Source organism: Argopecten irradians, chromosome 9 (genome assembly GCF_041381155.1).
Source record: "Argopecten irradians isolate NY chromosome 9, Ai_NY, whole genome shotgun sequence".
In the NCBI taxonomy this organism is placed as follows: Eukaryota; Metazoa; Mollusca; class Bivalvia; order Pectinida; family Pectinidae; genus Argopecten; species Argopecten irradians.
The window spans coordinates 32,490,520-32,516,322 of record NC_091142.1 but is presented as its reverse complement, the minus strand read 5'-3'; the positions used below and the strand labels follow the sequence as shown (position 1 = coordinate 32,516,322).

Genomic DNA, 25,803 nt, shown 5'->3' with positions numbered 1-25,803 from the left:
TTGTTGTGAGCTAGAGCGCTAATTTTTTGTACAAAGATAGACAATTGCAAGCTGCACCCGAATTTAGTCACATTTGCAAAAAGTTCAAAAAAAAAAAAAAAAAAACATACACCGAAAAAAAAAAAAATTTTGCTTTTGTGAGCTAAAAAAATTTTTTGTAAAACGATAAAAAAAAAAACTGATGACAAATTCCCAAAAAGTCCGGCAAAATTAAAAAAAAAAAAAAAAAAAAATGGCTCCGTAAAGTTAAAAACGTATGAAAAAGTTCTTTGTGTTACTTTTTTTTATCAAAAAAAAGGGGTTTGTTTTAAAACGTCTTAAGCCTTTTTTTTATAAAAACAAAAGATCAACCCAAAAAAAACGTGCACCCGGAAACCAATTTCCCCCAAAAAAAAAAAAAAATTTTATCTTTCAAAAACAAGTAATTTTTGCCAAATTTGAAAATAAATCCCCATCCGCTTAAAAAAAATTTCCAAAACTTCCGGTAAAAAAGCGGTAAAAAAAAAACAAATTTTTTTACAAAATTAAAAAAATTTACCCAAAAATGGCGGATTAAAAAAAACCTTCAAAATGGCAAAATAAAAAAAAAAAAGTTAAAAAACGAAAAAAAATTTAAAAATGTTTTTTGCACCGTTAAAAAAACCGAAAATTTAAAAAAAAAAAATAAAAAAAAAATTTTTAAAAACGTAAAAACCCCCAAAAAACAAAAATCCAAAATTTTTTTATAACCCCCCCAAAAAAAAAAAAAAAATGCCAAAAAAAACCTACCCAAAAAGTTTTGAAATAAAATTTGAACCATTTTTTGAAAACCCATTGTCCGGTAAAATTTTTTTTTTTATTTTTTTTTTTTTTTCAAAAAAATTTGGAAAAAAAAAAAAAAAACAAAAAACAAAAAAAAAAAAAAAAATAGCCAAAAAAAAAAAAAAAAAAAAATTTTTTTTAAAATTTTAAAAAATAACCAAAAAAAACAAAATCAAAAAAAAATCTAAAAAAAAAAATTCCCATAAAATGCAGGAAAAAATTTTTTTTACAAAGATAACAAACTTAAATAAAAACCAAAAAAAGGCCAATTTTGATGATTTCATTTTTTTATTTTTATTTTTTCAATAAATTTTTGTGAGCTAGATAAAAATTTTTTAACAAAGATAAATGGTAATTAAAATGACCACCAATTTTCAAATTTTAATTTAAAAACTTTCAAAAAATGGCCAAATTAAAAATAAAAATCTTAAATATGTAAAACCCCCTTAACCCACTTCCAAGCTTACCCAACCCAAATAAAAAAAAAAATATAAAATATTTTTTTGCAAAAAAAAAAAAAAAAAAAAAAAAAAAATTCCCACCCCACCTTAACCCTTTCCCAAAAAAAAATAACAAAAAAAAAAAATAAAAAAAAACTTAATTTCATTTTTATGAAATATGCTTTTGTTACCCCCCCCCATTTTTTATTTTATAAAACTAAAAATATAATATGTACCCCCTAACCCAAACCCCCAAAAAAAAAATATTTAAAAAAAAAATTTTTTTTTCCCCAATTTCCCCAAAAAAAAAAAACATTTTCAAAAAAAAAAAAAAAAAAATATTTTCCCCCAAAAAAAATTTAAAAAAAAAAAAAAAAAAAAAAAAAAAAAAAAAAAACAAAAAAAAAAAAAAAAATCCGGTAAAACATAGTTTAAAAAATATAAAAAAACCCTGCAAAAAAAAACCCAAAAAACCCCCCCAAAAAAAAAAAAAAAAAACCCAACATGGTTAAAAAAAAAATTTTTTAATCCAGGTTTTAAAAAAAAAAAAATTAAAAAAAACCTAAAAAAAAAAAAATTCAAAAAAAAAAAAAAAAAAAAAAAAAAAAAAAAAAAATTTTAAAAAAAAAATCATCAAAAATTAAACAAAAAAAAAAATCAAAAAAAAAAAATTAAAAAAAAAAAAAAAGATAAAATTAAAAAAAAAAAAAAAAAAAAAAAAAAAAAAAAAAAAAAAAAAAAAAATCCACCCACAAAAAAACAAAAAAAAAAAAAAAAAAAAAATTTGCCAAAAATAAAAAAAATTAAAAAAAAAAAAAAAAAAAACAAAAAAAAAAAAAACTTTAAGTAAACAAAAAAAAACCAAATCACCCTCAAAAAAAACCTCAACAAATCTCAATCCCCAAAAAACCCCACCTACCCACGACTAATTTAAGTAATATTAAAATTCTCACCAAATAACAAAAAAAAAAAAATCAAAAACAAATTTACCCCACCAAACAAAAAAACAACCCAAAAAAAAATAAAATAAACCCATAAAAAAAAAAAATTTTTAAAATCAAAAACCTAACCCTTTACTACCCATGAACCAAACTAAACAAAAAATTTTACCCCCACAAAAAACTTAATAACAAAAAAAAAACCCTAAAAAAAACCTGAATCCCAAAACTTTAAACAATAAAAAACAAAAAAAAAAAACAAAAAAAAAAAAAACAAACCAAAAATCCCTATCATTTATGAACAAATACCCAAAAACCCCTTTGTTTACAAAAACCTGCACTTCCTTTACAAGAACTGCAAAAAAAAATTGTCCCCAAATTTAACAAAAAAAACCCTAAAAAAAAAAAACCCAAAAAAATGCCAATTTTAATCATTAATATAAAACATATCCACCCCATTTAAAAAAAAAATCAAAAATTCCAAAACACTAAAAACAAGTTAAATTTTAAATTTAAAAATACCAAAAAACCCAATTTAACTATTTAAATACCCCCCCACAACCAAAAAAAAAAAAAATGTTAAAAAAGAAAAAAATCCCCCCCAAAAAAAACTTAAAAACATAAAATATGTTTTAAAAAAAACCCTTTATGTATATAAAAAAAAAAAAAAAAAATAAACTTAAATTAAACAAATATGCCCCCCAAATTTACCAAAAAAAAAAAAAACCCAAAAAAAATAAAAAACCTATGTAACATCAATCCCTTTCTAAATAAGATTCATAAAAAATCCCTAAAAAACCTTCATAAAATCAAAAAAAATAAAAAAAAAAAACAAAAAAAATCCATTTGTATATTAACTAAAAAAAAAATTTTTTATAAAAAAAAACCCCCCCCCCAAAATGTTTAAAACAAAAAACTAAAACCCAAAAAAAAAAAAATAAAAAAAAAAAAAAAAACAAAAAAAACCCCATGTCCAAAAAAAAAAATCCCAAAAAAAAACCCCCCAAAACCCCCTAAATGTTTCACATAAAAAACCCCCAGGTTTCCGAAAAAAAACCCCAAAAAAAAAAACCCTTTTATGTTACAAAAATTAAAATTTTTAAAAAATTTGAAAAATTTTACAAAATCCCAAACCAACCCGAAATTTTCATTCAAACTAAACCAAATTCCTATTCAAAAACCAAAAAAAAAAAAAAAAAAAACAAAAAATTTAAAAAAAAATTTACCAAAAAAAAAATAAACCCACATAAACTTTCACCCAAAAAAAAATCTTATTTAACCTAAAACCCCCCATGTCCCCAAACCCAACCCCCCACCCCAAAACCCCCCCCCAAAAACCCCAAAAAAAAACACAACAGGTCCCCCCAAACATTCAAGTACCCAAATTTAACGACCCCAAATAAAAAAAAATTTCCCCCCCAATAAAAATAACCCCCCCCCAAAAAACATTTAAATTAAAAAATACATGGCCAAAAACACCCCCCAAAAAAAATATTATAAAAACAATCCAAAAACAAAAAATACCATTATTTCCCTCCCCAAATACAGTCTTCCCAAAAACCATCCGAAAATTAACCCCCAACAATCCTTTAAAAAATTCCCACAAAAAAAACTTTGTTACAATCCAATTTTAAAACCCAAACCCCCAAATTCAAAAAAAGTCCAAAAAACCCCAAATTAAAAACCCCACCCAACACGCCACAACCCCCAACCAACCACGAATACCAAAAAAAAAAATTTAACCAAAAACCGAAATCTTTTTCCCAAAATTTCTAAAAAAAAAAACTAACCTTTAAAAATAATAGCCCTATTAATCCCCCAACAATTACAATTCCAAAATTCGTATTAAATCCCCACCAAAAAATCCACCCACCATTTTACAGGTCCAAAAAATTTGAATTACAGTATTCAATAAACAAAAACCCTGTAATTTCAAAAAAATATTCAAAAAACATCAAAAAAAAATAAACAAAAATAAAAACCTCCCAAAAAAAAACTGGTTACAAAAAAATAATGTTCCCCCCCAACAAGTATCCCCCCAAAAAAACCAAAAACAATTATCCAAAACATTCATAGTAAATATCCCTCAAATGGTAAACCCCCTTAAATTAAACGTCCAAACTATCTATTTTCTGTATTTATGTACATTATTAATCCCATAAAGTTTTTTTTACCGAAAATCCCCCAAAATAAAAATTTAACCAAAAAACCATTTTAAACAAACAAACCCAAAATTGATATTATAAAATCTACCCATTAAATCTCCCAAAACTTAACAGGTCCAAAACCCTGTATTTATCCCATTAGTAATCTCAACACCACTACCCATACATTGTTTTTACAACCAACCAAAAAAATATCCCAAAACTAAAAAAAAAAAAATTAAACATCCCACAAAAAAATTTAAAAAAAAAAAAATCATTAACCCGTCCAAAACAAACCAAACACATTCTGTATTTATCCCATTTAAGACTGTATTCCCACAAATTCCCTAAACAATCTGTCCAAAATCCAAAAAATTAAAAAAAACCAAAATCCCATTACCAACCCCCAAAAAAAAACCCCACCTCCAAAATTCAAAAAAATTTAAATTACCAACCCCCCACCCAACCCACAAAATCCACCCCAAAAAAAATTCAAAAATTTTATCCCCAAAAGTATTCCCCGTTTTGATATACTCCCAAACCATTAAAAAAATATTAATTTCGGTATTCCCAAATCCCCCACTGTTTATCAATTCACAAAAAAAAATCATAAACAAACAAAATACAAAACGCCCCTCCAACAAAATACAGCCTCTCCGAAAAAATATCTCACTTCAAACCATTAAAAAAATCCCATGTTTATAACATTACCAATAACATTCTGTATTTATCCCCCCTAAATGTGCATCTTTACCTTACCACCATATTAAAATCACCCCAAACATTCCATGATAAGTATCCCCCAAACGACCCCTAACTTAAACAATAAAAAAAAAATTTAAAAAAAATCACCCCCCCCCCCCCCCCCCAAAAAAACCCCAAAGTTATAAAAAATAATCCAAACATTCAAAACTTGACACCCCCCCTTCCCCCCCCTATACCCCCCAAACAAAAAACCCCATTAAACATCCCCCCCAAAAACAACCCCCAAACCCCCATTTATTCCAATTAGTAACTCCCAGTTTATACCCCAAACATTCCCTAACACCCCTTTAACCTCCACCCCACATCAACTAAAATTAAAACACAAATTTGCCAAAATTCTGTAAAAACCCCTAGCCACTGAAAAACATTTCATCCCCAAAAATTAAGTGCTAAAACAAAAATTTATCCCCAAAAAAACAAAAAATATACAGGTCCAAAGATTCTTTTATTTTAAATCCCCCATTAGTTACACTAAATTATCCCCTACCCCATGTATAAAACACAGGTCCAAACAAATGAACCTTACCCATTAATATTCCCACTGTTTAAACACCAAACATTAATTCCCATTATTTGGCCCCATCCCCAAATATTTTCAAAATATCCATTTTTAAATTAAAAAAACAAACCCCCAAACAACAGTAACTAAACTAACAAACCCAAAATTACCCCCCCCCAAAAATCTATTACCAAAAAATACATAAAAAAAAAAATGTTTTATCCGACCCCAATATAATATTCCATGTTTAAAAAAATCCAAAAATCCCCCCATAATCAACCATTTAAATTACATAAACAACCCCCCCCAACCCTTGAGGTCAGATCGATTTATTAAAAAAAATTGCGATTTAAATAAAATTACAAAAAAAAATTTAATTTCACAACTTACCCTAAACTTCATGTATAATAAATACCCCCCTAAAATTTTTACAAAGTCAATCGAAAAAAAAATCTTCGCAAACTTTTTTTTAAAATTAAAAAAAATGTAAAAAAAACCGCAAAGAATGTTGCTTTTATTTACATTAAAATAATAGGAAAACATTTCTAAATTAAAAATACCTTAAAAATTACCCCTTTTCTTTCAAAATTACTCCCCATTTTAAATTAAAGGTCAATGGGTAATCATCATATCATACCCAAACGCTCCCCACCATCATACAGGAAAACTGGGTATTCAAAAAAAAAAAAACCCTTGGTAATGTCATGACGCTAAAAACTCTATTAACAACCACCACAAAGGTTAAGAAAAACCCCCAACTTCTCTAAAAAACCCCCTAAACCAGACACAAATCAAAACAAATGCTCCAAAAACCCTCATTTGGGAATCATCCAAGCCAAGGATTCTTTCCCCAACACCCCCACAAAAGTCATACCAAATTTTACCCCTGTGTTAAATCCCCCTGATTCATGTAAAAAAATCTAAAAAAATAAAAAAAAACCCAACAAAAATATAAAAAAGTCAAAATATCCAAAACCCAAAGTTACATTGGAAAATGGACAAAAACATCCCCAAAAAAAAACCAATGTAACCCAAAAACCTCCCCACCCTTTGAAATTATTGGGAAAACAAAAAAATATAAAAAATTCTAAACACCCTCATTAATAACTACGTTTCCACTAAAAGGGACTACCCCCTAAACCCCAAACCCCCCCTGAACCCCCCCAAATTTAAAATTAAATAAAACAAATCAAAAAATTCCCCTCAAATCCTCCCCTACAAACAAATCAAAAAACCTAATTTGAAAACTCAAACAACCCCCCTTCAATAATCCCAAAGTAATCCCAAAAAACAGGTCACCCCCCAAAATGTAAAAAAAAAAAATAAAAAAACATATCTATACAATATTTTACGAACATCTTAAAATACAAAAACCCCTTTTAAAACAAAACCTTCAACCCCCTCCCCCAAAAAACAACCAATACCCAAAAAAAAACCCCAAAAAACCTTGGCGTTCCCCAAACACCCCCAAAATAAACAGGTTTCAAAAAAAAAAATTTCCCCAAATAAATCCTATTAAAAAGGTAAAATAACCCCAAACACAAACACCCCCACACCCCTTCAATATCCCCACCATTATGTAAAAAAAGCCCCTCATCCAAAAAAATTCCCCTAACAAAAATCAAGTAAATCCCTAAACCAAAACACAGGCCTCACCCAAACTCACAAAAACTAAAAAAACCCTCACCCCCCCCTGTAAACAAAATCATGTTCCATACAATTGTGGGGTTAATTAGGTAACCTAAATGTTAACCCCCCCAAACAACACCTACAAAAAAAAACCCAGTACAAATCTCCCATTGTACCTCATACAAAGGTCACATCCCCACCCCCCCCCCTGCCAAACCCCATAACCCCAAAACAACCAATCCACCCCCCCTAAATACAAAAAATCCCAAAAAAAAAATCCCACTAACACCTCCCCCCCAAATAAAATGCAACAACCCTCCCAAACCCAACAATTACCCCTGTTAATTACCCCAAACAGGTCCAAACATTCCAAAATTGTAAAACCCCTGTAACCCCCACCCCCTGAAAATGGTGCAAACCCCACCCAAAACCAAAAAAAAATCCCCCAAATGTCCACCCCCAAAGATGAAAACATTCCCTGCCCCCAACCTCCCAAATCATGTAACACACACAACCCCAAAAAAACCCTAATTACAAACATACCAAAAAAACCCTTAGCATCCCCAAAACTCCTCCCCCAAACCCCAGGCAACTGTCCAAACCCATTAAGGTGCATAAAAAAACCATTAACTTACCCTAAACTGTTAAAAAAAGTGTCCAAAAAAAAAAAGTTATCCCATACAAAACCTCCCAAATACTCAAACATACATTTCATAATATGGTGACAACCTATGTTAACCAAATACAAACCCCACTAACACCCCCATCCAAATTGTTAACATCCCACAAAATTCTGTAATACCCCCACAAAAAAACAATTTGTCTGGTCAATAACAAAAGAAACAAAACAAAAAAAAAAAATCAAAATCCTACTTTTTTTATAGCAAAAAAAAACCCATTTCCGATGTTTTAAATGAAAAATAAACAACAAAAAAAACCAAAAACAAAAAAAACAATTTTAAAAAATATTTTTTTTTAAATATTCCCACAAATTATCAAAGCACCAAGTAAACATAAAAAAAAACGTACAAAAAAAAACAAGAATAGAAACAACAATTCCGCACCTATACAGGTCCAAAGTCACTTTTCAACGTAGTATCTCCCATGAACTTAAACAGGTGACAGAATTCAGTTAAAATAAAAAATTTCATTTTTTTTACATTTCTGCAAACAAAGGTTTTTTAACCTGCAACGAAAAAATAAAAGAACGACTAGCGCATTCTATATTTCCGGGGAACTTTTAATCCAAATAAATTAACGAAAAATTTATCTAATATGAACAAATCATGTCTCTTTGATCATTTATAGGAAAGTATACATTTTTTACTGTCAATTTGTTTATTTCCTACCCCAAACTTGCATTTTTTAAAATCATTTTCATTCTGATCTGTCGATCAGTATTTACATATAATAAAAAAACAAAACAAAGTCCAAAATTTTGAAGTATGACGTCACAATTCATTAAAAACGAAATGACATTCATAAAAGTATGCGTTTTCGGGGAATCTCTGTGTCAAATATTTAGGCTGGGTATACCCCGCCATTGTGGATTTTGAGGTGAAGTTCAGTGCTTTCTATAGTATGAGACAGACAGTGACAAACAAGACTTTATAAGGGTCAAGGAAATTCTCAATACAGGTGCGTGTTACAATACTGTCGCTAATGATAACCTGTGTTTAGTATTTGTATTAAAAAATCAAAATTTGTTGTCAAGCATAATGTAGTTTAAATACTTAAAATGTACGATTTTGATAAAGTGTCCTCCCATGATTGAATAAAAATGACAGGTCACAGTTTTGCAATAAAAAAATTAACAGCTTAATTATTTTAATGTTATTGGGAATTACCAATCCAATGAAATTAGAAAGTGTAAGCATGACCGAAACATTGTGCGTTGTGTCTTTGTAAACTGAAGGTCACGAATTGTTCTCAGTATTAACTTTTACTGACAATGATTGTTGAAAAAGGACAAAATTACATGTTTTATACATGTTTTATAACCCTCTAAAACATACAATCATGTACATGTTTTATAAATTGTCCAGAAATGGTGCATAATTTGGTAAACATCACATCATCTCCTAACAAACTACAAAAAAACAAAAAAAAATCCCAAAATTTGACAAATATCAAACAAAAAAATAAACACCTTTTGGATTGACAAAATTTACATGTTTTATATGCATGGATTATAAAGTATCTAAGAATCCATTACCTATAGGGAAAATTCTTTAATTACACCAGTTTACAACATGGGGAGATATATAGTTGATAAAGATAGATGTTACATAATGTGTAAATGACGGCTCTACTTCAAGACACAGATTGAATTACTTGAGACTTTTTAGAGACAAAAGCATTTAAAATCTGTCCCATGTATTACCAGTAAAATTTCCCTCAGGGGGTATAATTCCTCACCACGGTCTGGTGTACATTTAAACAGACGGTCGTGTTGGATCTTGACATTACAGTCAATAGTACAAGTCTGTGGTGATTCCAAGTCCAGTTTATTCTTCATCCATACCACAGTCTGTCACGATTTTATCAACAACAAGAAGCCCAAGAGGCCTTGACGGTCACCTGAGTGCTGCTACAGAAAGAGCATTGCAAAGTTGGTTCAAATCTGTAAAAAGTATTTACAAATCAGAATAAACTTTAAAGTTGAACCTTCATATTAGAATTTTTATTTTTTGTTTTTCATTTTGAGAGTTAGTATATCATGTTACCAAACCTTATGCTTAAAATTCCAATTTGCTTTGCCAACGATAAACAACAAAACTAAACTAGAAGTCAGTCAGTGTCAGTGATTTTATAAATTTCACTTTTTAATCTATGAAGATTATTTGGTTCCATTAAACCTGTGAATTCAGCAGATTTTTGAAATTTTAGCCATTTTTACACATTTTAGCCCCGCCCCTCTAGTCCCTGGGGGTCAGCCAGGACCAATATAGATATGATGTTAAAATGCTATTTCAGGCTAATAATTCTAACCCAGTTTGACTCATTTCCTATAAAAACTAAGCAAATAATGTTCATAAATGTGTTTTTCCTATAGAAACTATAGTAAATTTGACCCCCTCCCCAGGGGAAAGTCCGAGATCCCAGGGCCATGAAATTCACAAGTTTTGTAAAGGGCCTTATGACCTTCCAATCTATGAAGAGTATCTGGTCCCATCAAGAGTATTTGATTCTACCAGTTCCAGAATTTCAGAAGAAGATTTTTGAAGTTTTAGCCTATTTGACCCCTATTGGCCCTGCCCCTGAGGCCCCTGGGAGTCAGTCATGGAAAATTTGTTAATAGGATGCAATGGCCATTTCATAAGGGTAATTCTGACAACATTTAACTAATTTTCTATTACAAATGACCAAATAATGCTCCAAAATGTCTTTTCACTATATAAAATATAATAAACTTACCCCATCCCCAAATGGAAACCTGAGACCCCAGGGTCGTATAATTCACAATTTTTGTAGAGGGCCTTGAGACCTTTCAATCTATGAAGAGTATTTGATTCTGACATTTCTGAAATTTCAGAAGAAGATTTTTGAAGATTTAGCCTATTTGACCCCTTTTGGCCCCACCCCTCAGGCCCCTGGGGGGCTGGGACCATATAATTCACAATTTTGGTCGACCTTTGGCTATGGAAGGTTTCTGCAAAATTTCAACAAATTTGGTTCTGTAGTTTTGGAGGAGAAGTCGAAAAAGCAAATTGTTTATCGCCATACTACGCACGACGCGTGACGACTGACAAAAGGCAAGTAGAATAGGTCACTTGAGACTTCGTCTCAGGTGACCTAAAAAGCTGCTTCAGAATACAATGGCACCGTCCTCTGAACCATCGGCTTTGAATAAAAACGAGAGTAGGCTCGCACTAGAAACATTATCATTATCTTAAATTCTATGCCACAGTCTTGTGTTTATAGCTTTGAAGGCTGACCTTATAAGAGTAAGAACAAAGGTGATATTTCATTGGGACAATGCAAAGATAATAGTCATGATTAATAGAATCTTACATTTTGGTCTGTCAGGTGGACAGGATATCTCAACCCGAGTGAAAGATTTTGGCTGGTCATAAATAGTCAAAATCTTTCACGAGAGTTGAGATATCCCTGTTCAACTGACAGGCCCATGTTTGATTTTTTTTCTCCCATACATTAATGCGAAATGATGAAAATTCAGTTGTGCGTACAAATGGTCGCCGCATGTATAGATGACGTCACTGTCTAGCATGTGTGAGCTGTCTTTTCCCTACCCCGGTAAAAGACAGAGTTTTCTTTCATACCTACGGGTGTAATACTGGCTGGTCTAGGGCAATACACTCATGTCGCCTGAGGCTGTATTACATGGCTATCCATGCAATAAAGCCTCGTGACATCACGGCATCAACAAAAATTTCTATTTCCTCGGTAAAATTTTAACATTTTTTTCACAAACTTAACTGGTTTTACAATAAAAGATGCAAACAACAGAATTTTTGTTGAAAATATCACGTAATGTTTAATGAAAAATGGACTTTCAGTCGTGGATTTCTTCAAATTTATTTCAAAATGACAGGATATTATAGTTGTAAAATTGCAATAAAACATCGAGGTATGAAAGCAAAATACTCTTTCATAAGTGGATATGAAGGATATGGATATTCTAACTTCGGGATCACAACCTGGGGTTTTACTACATTTTGTGACCCTCGCGTAGAATATCCCTATCCTTCTTATCCACATATGAAATAGTCTTATAATCTTTTCCCAAGTAACCCCGGTATAACCCTGTCAAGTATGGGAGACAATATGTTTACAGTATGTTGTCTACTATCATCTATGCCATAGTATTGTTTACAGGGAGATTTAATTCCTCCTTTTGTATTCTCATTACTATGATGATGGAATAAATTTGCTCAAGAGAAAAATAAAACCCCCTTTAGTTGACTTGTTTTGCCTTTTTAACCATGTTATAATATGTACAAGCAAACACAATTTAAATCAATACATTATACTGTATAACATGAAATATTTGTTGTGTAAAACTTTCGTTGTTTTCATGGTTGCTCTTGAACCATAAATACAAAATGTTACAAAATTTGATTAATACAGAATTAAATTCCTATCCTGAATATTTCTGTACATGAAATGTTCTTAAATCTTCTATCCATGATGTAAAATAGCAACAGACATTACATGTCATACAGTAAGCAAAATTAGCTAACAACTCAAATTTAATTAAAAAACATGTAAAATATTTAATCTTCATTTTCAACAATAACAAATTTTAATAATTAACAGAATTTCAACAATGAATCACATGCAAATAAACAATTAAAATAATTTACAAACTACTCAATCTCATTCACTCCAATGTTTCACTGCAGCTGCTGTTGTCAAGAGTCTGGGGGATATAGTTTTATAATGTGTTGTTGGGTGGCAGGATAGCTGGTTACCGGACAACATCTATGTTTGTTCACATACTCATAGATACAGGGATAGCAGAACACGTACCTGTAACAAACAGGACAACAAAAGTTATCTCCCTTGAAATGACAATTTCATTTAATTTTCCATAGCTGAGACTAAATTAGTTTGTTCTTTTAAGATACATATAGCTTTTGCTGTCTAGCTGTTTTTATCCATTTTATACCAAAACATCACATGAACAAAATATTTAGAATTCTACTTAAAAGTACATGTTTCATGATACACTGTACGATACATTGTAAATAACTAGATAATTAATCTTACGATCTTATTAACAAATTCTTATATAAACTAGCTTAAAAAGAAAAATTAGCATGTTTCAAATAATTTGTCATCGTGAGATACATATTTCTTTTCAAAGAAAGTTGAAAAGGAAAAGAATTCCGATGAGTTTTTTTATCTACTTTGTGAATTCCAATCCATATATACTCCAAGTAAGAGAGAGTTGATGTAGAGTTACCTACCCTGACACAGATAATGTGGTGTCGTTGGTTCTAGTCCTCAGACACACAGGACATACATTGTAAGGGGGCGTGGCCAGGTCCTCATCATTCTAAAACCATCATATCAAAATTCACCTCATATTTTGAAATATTGCAATAATAATACAAAATATGACAAGAATCAAAGTGTCAAGGCCACTCATAGATGCTGTGAATGAAGGACTCAAACAAAGAGAATAAAGAAATTGGAAACATTGGGTTTTTCATTCTCATTTAATATATTGAATTTAGTATACTAAATAAGTGTGCATGTGTTGAATTTTCATCATCTCTTCAAGGACAAAAAAAAAATCATCCTCCGGCCTCCCCCCCCCCCCCTCTAGTGATCAACTATTAGCGCGTTGTAATCTTCATATCCCATCTTAGTACATTTTAAGATATACGTTTATCGGGAAAAATGTATCAGACATGTAGAAATAGTTGTTGTCGATTTCCGTTGAATATATTTTGTATTTTCCTTCTTAGAAAAATGATAACATGGGTTTGTCTTTGATGACCTTTTTGACTAATAAATAATGGGGCCAGATGTTACTTTTGCCAAATTAAAAAGGGTTACATTATTTTCGTTACGTATGATATAAACTCATCTATTTTATTTTAAATATCACCAGAAACGCGAGTCTTCGGGTAACATCAAAAGATCCAGCTTCATGTATATGCCATCAGACTTCAGCAGAGTCTTCGTAAGAACTTTACTGTACTAGATCCCAGATCATGTGTGATGTTTTGTGCTGTGTATGCGGGGTACCAATCACTGTGTGTGTAGAGATATAATGAGGTACGGCAAGGAGAATTTTCATTTGTGAATGCATTGATTAAATCTGGCATAATTTATATTAGCAGCTGATATGTGTGTATACACTATTAAATGCAGATTGTCAAACATATTTAATATACTTGCTGAGAAAGTTCACAGGACATAAGTCCATTCAGGAATCCCCCTCTGACAATATGGATGATATCATAAGCTGAAGTAAGTTTGATTCGTGGATGACTTATGTGTATTGCAAAAAACACCCATGAAAAGATATGTGCATAAAAAATGAAAACCTCCTAAAATAGGCTAAAAGGTTAACAACTTTACTAGACCATAAGTGAATGAAATGAGATCAAAGAAGTGGAAATATCGTCAATGCTGGTTTTAGTAGTTTATGGTCCTGAAAATGCATACAAAAATCATGCTATTTTCAGCAAGTGTTTCTATGATTAACAAGGAAGAAAAGGCAACAAAAAGGTAAAAGACCTAAAAATAGTGAACTAAGGCTACTACATCTAGACCATAAGAGTGGCTCACAATGTGTCTATGATCGAGTTCGACGAGATAATGAATATCTCTGCTAGGCGTTTTATAGTTGTTGTTCCGGAAAATGATTCTTAAACACAAAAAATCTGCCATTTTTTCACCAATGTTTCCTCCAACGAGTTACAGTGCGCTAAAAAGTACAAAAAAGTGAAAACCTTAAAATAGCAAAAGTGCATTGAACTAGATATCATAAGACTATATTGTGCCCTTTAGTGGATTGGGATTCGTGTTTGCATGCCAATATATCTCTTCCTGGTTTTAGAGTTATAGCTCACCTGGATAACTAGAACCTGGAACTAAAAATTATGATTGATATTGTTCAGCAAATTGTAGGACACATAGGTTACGGAAGTCAAAATGGTGCGAATGAGAATGGTGTATCTATTAAACCAACAACATAAAAAATATAAAACCACTAAAACTACACCCCCAACAACATTAAAACACGCTCCATATCTCAGAATCACATCACTGTCTACACAGGTTACAAATACCCCTGTACACAAAATTAGTGCAGTAGAAGGTATCTACTAGAGAGACCTAATAAGAAACAGAATAAGGTAAGTTTCTAGGATGTTTATAGAAAGTTATCTGTGTGCATGGGTTTGTGAAGGTTTGTTTGCTCCGGTGTACGTATTCTTAATAGAAATATATCTGCCTATTATTCAGCAAATGTTTCCCACTGGTTACAGGAAATGAAAGTAACAAAAAAGTTAAAAACACTTTTAATATGAATTTGCAAAAGGCTTCTACAGACAAACCATAAGAACTGAAAGTGGCACCTATGGAGTTGTTCCGTGTGCATAAATCACTTCTGGTTGTTTAGAGTGTGTATGCTGCACGTTGTAAACGAACCTTTTGGTTACAAATAAAATATGGAAAAATTTCAGCAATGTATTCCAAGGTTGTACTGAAAAAATCAAAAAATGATGAAACCTATAAAATAGCAAAAGTGTACTACTAGACCATAAAGAACAATGTGTTCTATGAAGTTTCATGGATAGTATCTCATGCTGGTTATAGTAGTTGTGCTGCTCCGGTGTAACGATATCTTACACAAAAAGTCGTGTCTCATAGAGAACATTTACACAATTGGTTTCCGATGGTTTTACAGTGAAAAAAGTACATAAAATTACAAAAATAATGATGTACCTTATGTAAATCTAGCAAAAGGTTAGTCACTACTATGTACTCATACAGGACCGCCAATGTGGTAAGAAGTTTCGTTTGGAAAGATATCTCTACTGGTTTTAGAGTTAAGCTCCTGTGAGTAACTCATTCGTTTACGTGTTTACGGGACGGACAAGACGAGACGGACAGCGTACGACGGTAACCCAACGCTTTGAAAATGTCCCCCTCCAACAATCGTTGTGTCGGGCGAGAGGGGTATGTTTTAATAAATGAGTGACTTAACACAGAAAACCTTTAGCTTCTAGCCTATCACTGGTGATAGTTAAGTGTACATCTGAGTGTATACCTGGTATCTGTTAGTGCCAACAATGATTTGTAAGAGGATCTTAATTTTTAGTTAGTAGTGTTGATAATTTATTATGGAGTAAATGAATCTATATGACTATCTCTGAATCAAATATTGTGTAAAAATGTGTTCGCTATTGAGTGTTTCAATGAATTTTGAATTTCAGTGAATACTCATGCATTTATTTGTTTTAGTCACACTATCTTTAGTGCCTGAATGTATTTTGATGATGTATGATTTAAGTATTTTGTGTCCAATATTGTAGAATAATGACTTTTGTGTTAAAATGGCTGTGTGTGTACATGTAGTATCTGTGGTGTTTAATATCATGAGAATGTAAAAGTGTGAAATAAGAAGAAATAAGTAACAAAAGTCCATTTTGATCACATTGTGTTGTGCACGCATAAGTATTTTTGTTGTTCGTTATGTTTACTATACCAGGTAAACGCTGTTAATTTCTTTGTTGTGTTCTTTTGTTGCTTTTTTTGTGTAGTATATTGCTCAAGCATCTTATTGATTGGAATTGAAGATGATGATTGCATCCTTGTTCTTCTACCAGGTTTGTTACTGTGATGTAGAAATCGATTGCCGTGATACAAGGCTCAATAACTTTAGTGGTTTTTTTTTTTACCTTTTCTTAATATATTTATGGTGCGGTTTCGACACCGATTTGACTAATGTATTTCCCAGTCGGATCGAATATTTTTATTTGTTGCTTGCGGTCCGCTGCATTTCGCCAGCGTCTCTGCGAGGAACGTCGGTGTTGACAAACCCCAAGGAGAGCATTTGGTATGGATTTCGTGCCGAAAGGAAACTATAATGTTACCATTGGATATCTAAGTTATTTCATGTTGCGAGAGGTTATACAACACTATCTGTTTTTATATATATATTTTTGATCGGTGCCTTACTTCCAGGACTGCATCGTAAAAAATCTTCTAAGTTGAAAAAAAATCACGATTGACTCGGTAACAGTTCGATTGTGACTGGAGATCTGGCTGGTCCAGGTTTATGGCATCGCACATTCCGATTGCACCACTATGCATGTGGTTTCTTGTTTGTTTCTTTTCTGTCTTTATTTTTTTAAATGTTATAATGTTGGCTTTTTCCGATTAGGATTTGGTCTATTCTGGTGTGGGTGGTGTTGTATTGTTTTTGTTGGCTTTGTTTTGGTTACGACGATATAGTTGTTGGTTGGTTTTGACAAAATTTTATATCAATTTGTTGTTTGTGTTGATGGTGATTAGCGTTGGGATGAGTCAAGTCGGTCCGGGGGGGTGTAATGTATTGATGGGTTGTTATGTGGTGGTGAGGCGTGGGGGGAGGGGCGGGGGGGAGGGTAGAGTGTGGGGGGGAGGCGGGCCAGTCGAGGGGCGAGGTGCAGGGCAGGGGGGGCAGGGGGGGGGGGGGGGTTGAGAGGGTAGACAGGGGGTCGCGAGGTATGGAGCTAGTGTTCCGTCGGGCTTTGTGATTTTTGTAGCATGCGGGTGGTTGGTTCGTGAGTTTGGTGACTGTGAAGGTGGTTTTTTTTGTTGTTCATGTTACCGCAGCTGTGGCATTTCGTGGATACAAGTGATTGTTCATGAGTTGGGGGAACGGGTGGTTGCTGGTTGTGATTCGAGTTGGCGGGTGGGTGTTTGAGGGTAGTTGACGTGACGGGGGCCGTGGAGGGGTTGTAGGGTTTGGTTCTCTTTTTTGTCAGGTATTTTGTTGTTTTTTTTTTTTTTTGCTCTTTCTATTTTTATATTTTTAATTTTTAGCAAGCTTTTATAAGCCATACCCCTACCTAGCGAGAATCGTACCCGAGTAAGTATATAATGCTTGCAGCCCCATTCACCGACACGAAGTTCGGTGCCGATTTTTGCTTTGCCCCTGATTGCTTTTCACGAATAACCCACGCTATAATAAACTCATAAAAGATAATCCACCTTCTTGATCCTAATAATACACGATATCTATTATTAATATTTTGTAGGTTTATGTTATATCGATAAACTTTGTACTTTTTCCCTTTCAATATAACGCAGTTGTCGAATAAACAAAAGGCACAAGTAACTGCTCCCAATATAACGCAGTTGACAGAACAAGGAAGGAACTCATAACTATTAACTATTACTGCGCAATAATATCATCAAATATAGTTCGTGAATACAACCGAAATAAAAAACACCTATAACCGTTATAAGAACTTTCTTTTGCAATTATCTTCCTAACATTTCATTACATTAATTGTTCAGTACCATAAATTACGTAAAATTGAAAGAAACATACACAATCCAAAATCCACCAAAAGTCTGCTGCGGAGGAAGACATCGAAGAATGCGTTGTTCGTGATTTTTGGGACCATACATGACGCGTAGGTATACATAAATCATAGAGTCCCTACTGAACACTTAAAACATACCATCTATGGTGCATATGTATGTACAAATTCAATGTTTGTGTTTTTGAATACTGATGTTCGATTTATTCATACTATCAAGTAATATGTAAAATGAACTAAACAACATTAAATTTTCATCGCGGAGTGGTTTTATTGCTTAGATGTGCACAGGCTCTCCGAGCGTACCTAAGAATGCTGTTTCACAGCATCAAAAAACAAGATGACCGATGGACCTTAACGGTCACCTGACTAATACAACATATAGTAGAACTGCTGTATACAATAAGCCGTTAAAGAGTGTAGCTTATACTATTTGATGCCAATGACCTTCAATGAAAGTCAAGGTCATTCATATGGATAAACCTGAAAGTCCTTTTCCCAGCATGTTACAGCCCCAATATCGAGACTCTAAAAGCAAAACATACCTTGGGGAACTCTCTGGGACAGACATCACTAAGAGGGAAGTGGAAACAGAAAGTGACATCACTGAAGGGAAATGTTACCTTTGGAGACTCTGGGACAGGAAGTGACATCACTGAAGGGAAATCTTACCTTTGGGTAACTCTGGGACAGGGGACTCTGTGACATCAAGTGACATCACTGAAGGGAAAACTTACCTTTGGGGACTCTGGGACAGGAAGTGACATCACTGAAGGGAAAAGCTTACCTTTGGAGGACCTGGGACAGGGGTGTTGACATCACACTGAAGGGAAATCTTACCTTCAGAGACTCTGGGAGGGAAGTGACATCACTGAAGGGAAATCTTACCATTTGGGGCTTTGGGACGGGAAGTGACATCACTGAAGGGAAATCTTACCTTTGGGGACTCTGGGACAGGAAGTAACATCACTGAAGGGAAAACTTACCTTTGGGGACTCTGGGATAGGAAGTGACATCACTGAAGGGAAATCTTACCTTTGGGGACTCTGGGACAGGAAGTGACATCACTGAAGGGAAATCTTACCTTTGGGGACTCTGGGATAGGAAGTGACATCACTGAAGGGAGGACTTACGTTTGGGGACTCTGGGACAGGAAGTCACAACACTGAAGGGATAACTTACCTTCAGAGGCTCTGGGACAGGAAGTGACATCATTGAAGGGAGGACTTACTTTTGGGGACTCTGGGACAGGAAGTCACAACACTGAAGGGATGACTTACCTTCAGAGGCTCTGGGACAGGAAGTGACATCACTAAAGGGAGAACTTACCTTCGGAGGCTCTGGGACAGGAAGTGACATCAAAGCTGGAGCATTAGAATCACTTGTGTACCACCAGTCGAGGAACTGAAGGAAAAACACACCGACAGACAGACCTGTGGACAGGGTGGTGGCTGTAAAGGTCAGGGCCTGGTCTCCTATGTACCCCAGACGCTCAGATGTACTGTAATAGATATTTCTTACCATAGGAAAACACAATATCATTCCAAGACAGCAGGACAGGACCCCTATAGTCCATTACTTTTACGTCTACCAAGCCAGGGTCATGTAAGGACTTAATTAAGGAAAAGCCGAGTACAACAAAGTTTAGGTAAACTGCAGCTTTCCCCATAGGGATTCGAGGGAAGATAGGGATTGAAATCAGGGATTTAACCATAGAACCATTCCATATGTGTCAGAGTCAGAACTATAAATAGATTTTTAAAATCAAATTCAAACACAATACATCCAATGGGCAATATAGTCCAGTACATCTAAAGGTATCTTATTTAAAATACAACAAAAGTTTAGTAGCAGTTTTGATGAGAGGTATAGGGATTGAAATCAGTATTAAGACAACCATCATGGTTTAGCTAAAGCCCAATCAACAGACATCTAGGGCAATATCAGTGCAATCTAAAGGTAACGGTGCATTAAGGGTTTTGAAAGAGCCAGACAACATCATTAGGCCAACCATAGACTCTTGATAGATATTAGGCCACTGATAGATTCTGCTGATAGGTTTAATCTAACTTATAGTTTTTAGTTCATCACTCCCTTACCTGGCAGAACTCCAGTCTATAGATGGGACGGCAGTGTCATTAACATCTTCCTCCTGTGAATGACAAAGTTCCACCCCGGCCAGACGGACAAACGGTGTGTGCCACCTTCCTCTTCCGAACGTGTTCCTCTTTCCCGAACATGTAGGCTAACTGATACCATAACACACCGATGCCCCCCAGATCCCACTGCTGTGTGGATGTAGGGGTACGGACAAAACCAAACAGCTCCAACAAATGCCTGCCACAAACTCTGATTTGGAAAATGAAAACTTTTTACATGTTTTCTTTAAGGCTATTCTGGAATTTTCTATCATCAGAGAATTGTATGTATTACTGTATAATTTTCATAGTCGAGAATGAATGCTCTCGGCCCTGGATGTCTAGAAATAAAAAAAATTGAAGTTACCATACAATGATTTTAACTAAAGAGATATCAGAAACAGGGATGTCCATTTCAGCTCCGTCTGCAATACAGTGACAAACTTGTCTAATCTGGCTCTTATCTAATCCAGATCCTGTGTATTGTGGGATTGTATGGCCTTGTTCTTTCATAATTTGTAGTAATTAAAACCTGTAAAACCCGGAAATTTGGCTATAGCGGCAAAATATGGTGGTCCCAGTGCCATCCAGTTTAGACAAGTTATACTGTATAATCAAAAGTTTTATTTCTGAGTCATTTTTTTTCCATTTTCATTTCGATTTTATATTGGCAATATCAATACAACATTTAACATATAGTTTCACTTATAATGTGATAAAAAAACTTCTTCAACAGAAAAGTAGAATTATTTTTCCTTTTCTGACAGATACTATGAATGAATAAACTTTATCCAATATTCCAAACTTCAGATAGTTATTCATACCTGGGAACTGTTGCCAATATTCAATCTATGTCGCATTTCTTCAAATTTTTCATCCATTTTATGTTTTATGTATGGAATCAAAGCCTGCAACAAGTGAAATAAACAATATCCAAATGACAAAATGAATTTCTACTGAATAAATGTTTACAAGTCTGGTTAAAAACTATATAGTAAGTATTTGTAATTTTATTATAAAGTTTATCATCAACTTATTGCACTAGCTATCGGAGAATTGTGAGATGATCGTCTATATGAAAATAATGCAATATAATGTATCATTCACTAAAAATATACATATTTAAGCTGTAATTAAGTTTTTGTTCTTTTTCATCCCACACATTTTACACTTAAAAAGTCATTTTGCTAATTTATTTTCAGTATGCTGTTATTAGTGTAGCAATTATTATGATCGCTGCTGTGAGTATGTGGTAACAAAAAACAGAAGAAACTATGTTTAAGGAGAAGAAAGGGAGGGGTAAACTTCCTTTCGGAGGGGTATAAGACCAGATCAAGTGAGTGGTAAATAAGATGAAATGATTTGTTAACTTACAAGACACACTAAAGACCTCCAGAAGATTGGAGAAGGAAGTTTATCACCAAAGCTTGTCCCAGATAATGGCAAACGTTTGATCCCATAGAAATTCTCAGCAAAGGAGGAACCTATGAATCAATAATAACTTATAAATCAATAATAACTTATAAATCAATAATAATCTATAAATCAATCAATAATATCCTATAAATCAATAATAACCTATAAATCAATAATTACCTATAAATCAATAATATCCAACAAATCAATAATAACCTATCAACCAATAAAAACCTATAAATCAATAATAATCTATAAATCAATAATATCCTATAAATCAATTATAACCTATAAATCAATAATTACCTATAAATCAATAATATCCAACAAATCAATAATAACCTATAAATCCATAAATCAACACCTATAAATCAATAAAAACCTATAAATCAATAATATCCTATAAATCAATAATAACCTATAAATCAAAAACTAAAATCAATACCTATAAATCAATAATAACCTATAAATCAATAATATCCTATAAATCAATAATATCCTATAAATCAATAATAAAATCAATAATCCTATTAAATCAATAATAATCCTATAAATCAATAATATCCTATAAATCAGTAATAACCTATAAATCAATAATATCCTATAAATCAATAATAACCTATAAATCAATAATATCCTATAAATCAATAATATCCTATAAATCAATATATTACCTATAAATCAATAATTATTATTAGACAGAAAAGTTTGTTATATCATCCAAATATTGTGGTTCCCAATACAAAATGCAATTGGAAAAGCATTTGTAAATAAACTAATTAAATAATTTAAACTTGCCATTTTAGGAATTAAACAAACTTTAGGATTACAAATTACATCTATAACCTGTTTTGTAAATCAAGGAAAAAACTTAATCATTAACTAAACCATTTCTATTGTTAGAGATTTCATGAATAAGCTATCAGCAGTCATGATTTCATGAATAAGCTATCAGCAGTGAAAAAATTCTTCTGAAAAAATGTGACAATTATTTTGGATATGTTTGATAAAATCTTACTGTGGTTTCCAAGGTAATAATTCTGGAGGATCACATCCAGAGTTGTGTAGATTTCGTCATACCATCGTATCATCCAACCAAATTTATCCGGTCTACTCTCAGCTAAAACCTGTAAATCATATCAATAAAATTTATAAAGATGTACTGCTATTGGTCATCATATTGGACTAATGGTTGGGACATAGGAATGTATAAGTGTCCAGGCACTTCAAATGTATGCATAGGAAATCCACAATCCCCCAAAAAAATGCTGCATAGAAGTTATCATTTTACTTGCTTTAAAATAAATTCAGAGGATATTGTTGAATAAGACTTGTATCAAACTGTATAGATTTTGAACCCTATATGGACTTTTGTAGTAAAATATCAAAAAGAGTCAATCATCAATGACCAAGTAGCTCAATTAGTAGAGCATCTGGATAGTGTTCAGACGTCTCAGGTAAGGTAACCTTATTACTCTGTTAGACATGACATAATGTTTCAAAAGTGTCTCTTCCTACATATAATGGTCCTCTGTTCAGAGGTCTCAGGTAAGGTAACTTTGTAACTCTTGTTAAACATGACGAAATATTTCAACAGTCTCTCATCCTACATATAATAGTCCTCTAACATTGTTGGAGTACCTGTTACTATTTACTATTGGCGTTGCAATGTTCGGAGGTCTCTGGTCCACAAACCTCCATCTGGATGTCACATTTTCTCAGACCCTGTCAACAACTGCTTTCAGCAGAGCAGATGTACATGTATATGTTTGTAATATGTGTTTGGGGCGAACACTTTGGAAGGTGGGAGTAGTATAGCATAGCAGGTTTCAATTGTACATAGTGATCATTTGCCTCATAGCTTGCGCTAGGGGGAATTTCCCTTTTTTGCTCAGTAGGTAGAGAGGCAGATCAGTATGTCCAGGGGCGCAGTTTCGAGCCCGGCTGGCGGCACACTAATCTCGCCCTGTTACATTTGGTACCGTAGACCACTCCAACCGAAAGCTATACAAGATTGAGAAGCTTCGTTGGAGAAAGAACCTGGGTTGGTCTGTGTTTGGTGGCAAACACGTTTGAAAGGGGGGAGTAGTGTAAATAATGTAACGTCAGCCGCCTGCGTGTTAGGTACGAGATGCATAAGTTCTTTTTCAGATAAAATGTGGTGTGATAAACTACTTGACACAATAAATAAAGTTCGCATTTTTATTAATCCACAGCAAGTTGAAACACAGTTAATGATCTACACTGTTCCATGATCATACGCCACACTTGGCCTAGTCATTTCACATCATTTTTACATAAGTATTTACACATCATGCCTAATATGGACCAAGGCCATGTCCGCAATGTGACACTGACCAAAATTTTCCATACTTTTTTACCTAAAGGCCACTACATGTAAAAAACTGACTTTCAGTGTATCTGCAAATTATAGAGTTTAAATGGCAGAGCGCTATCCACAAACCTAAGCGAGATACATAAACCTATACCATTACAGTACTAACTAAACCTTTTAAGGAATGATTTTATTGTTTGTTGTTTACTGGAGTGTAAACTGCATTTTTTGTACAGATATTTTAAATGACACGCGTTAGCGCGTCATGTTGAAATATCTGTACAAAAAATGCAGTTTACACACCAGTAAACAACAAACAATAACAATCATTCCTTATATTTACATTTCGACCGACCATTTCATTTCAATTTAGTGTTCAAATTAAATAAAACTTTGTTTTTTCAACGAATGTTGGAACAGCCGGTCAATGATGGAATCACAATATTTGTTAAGTATTTTATTTGCCGATATATAAGTTAAGATTTTTATTACATTCAAACATGCAATATACAACACTTCACACCTAAAGGGAAGTCAACTACCAGTAGAAGTGTATACGATTAGCTCGGTACGTTATATAGCAAAGAGAAAACAGAAATGTAAAATGTTCCCTACACCTAAAGCATCGTACATATATAATACCCACATATATATCTACCTACAAAACATATAACCATTTTAATTAAACAATTTGTGTCTCCAAAATCACTACAATAATGATATTTCCTTTTAGCTCAGTCAGTAGAGCGGCGGATCATTCAGGTTGTGATTTCAAGCCCGGCTGGTGACACACTACTCTTACCCTGTTACATACCTATGGAAGAGTTTTTGATTGAATTTGAGAAAGGTTAACAGGAGGAGAAAATGTAGTGGCTAGACTGGGATTAAATCCCGGGACCTTCAAACACTAGCCAAATGCTCTACCGCTGATCAAGCTGGTTACTGATGATAGACCCAGTCCTGAATCCCGCTACACTCCTCCCTACTTTTTCAAAAGTCTTTGCCCTCAAAGACTTACTTACGAAACCCTTATAGCACCGTGGATAATTTAGTTGGGCACCAATTTTGTAACAGGAGAACAGAAAATGTAGTGGCCAGATCGGGATATGAACCTGGGACCTCCAATCACTAGACCAATGCTCTACAGTGTACCTGCTGGTCACCGATGATCGACCCAGTCCAATCCCACTACAAAGGGTTGGACTGGGTCAATGATCAGGTAGTTCAATCGGTAGGGCACTAGTGTCTGGAGGTCCTAATTCTGAATCCAGCTCTGGTCCCTTCATTTTCTTCTACCCTGCTACACTTCAAAACCTGTGATGAAGTCAGAACATTGTGGATTACTTCCCTTGAACGTTTGATAAATGATTGAGCAGCTACATAGGAAGTATATTACTGTGGAATATGTACATAATCCCAATTCATATAAGCCCAACTCAGATAAATGATGACATACAGTTCTACACCAAATATTTCAGTGGGAATGGCTGCTTGTGAAGAAGAGTGCAAGACTGCCAATAACTTGGGCCTAAGCTTACCTTTACGGCATGCTTCAGTGCCGGTCGGATGGTTGTCATCAAACTCTCTTGAGCTAAAACTTCAAATATAGAAGGTTTAGTTGTAAATGCAGCAGAGGTGATGTGAGCTGCCCTTTCTGCCATTTTCTATGTCCATGTAGGTAAC

The 25,803-nt window shown here is 33.3% G+C and overlaps 1 protein-coding gene across 1 annotated transcript; it reads right to left on the bottom strand.

The window, feature by feature from the left end:
- Positions 1 to 12,428: 12,428 nt before the first annotated feature.
- LOC138330708 (peroxisome assembly protein 12-like) lies at positions 12,429 to 25,795 on the bottom strand. Its single transcript, XM_069278243.1, has 9 exons — positions 25,659 to 25,795; positions 22,804 to 22,912; positions 21,744 to 21,853; positions 21,194 to 21,277; positions 20,608 to 20,627; positions 20,331 to 20,456; positions 19,561 to 19,732; positions 13,150 to 13,238; positions 12,429 to 12,709 (listed from the first exon to the last, which is right to left on the bottom strand). The coding sequence occupies exons 1-9, from the start codon at positions 25,779 to 25,781 to the stop codon at positions 12,592 to 12,594; spliced, it is 951 nt and encodes a 316-aa protein (XP_069134344.1). The 5' UTR covers positions 25,782 to 25,795; the 3' UTR covers positions 12,429 to 12,591.
- Between the last annotated feature and the right edge of the window lie 8 nt (positions 25,796 to 25,803).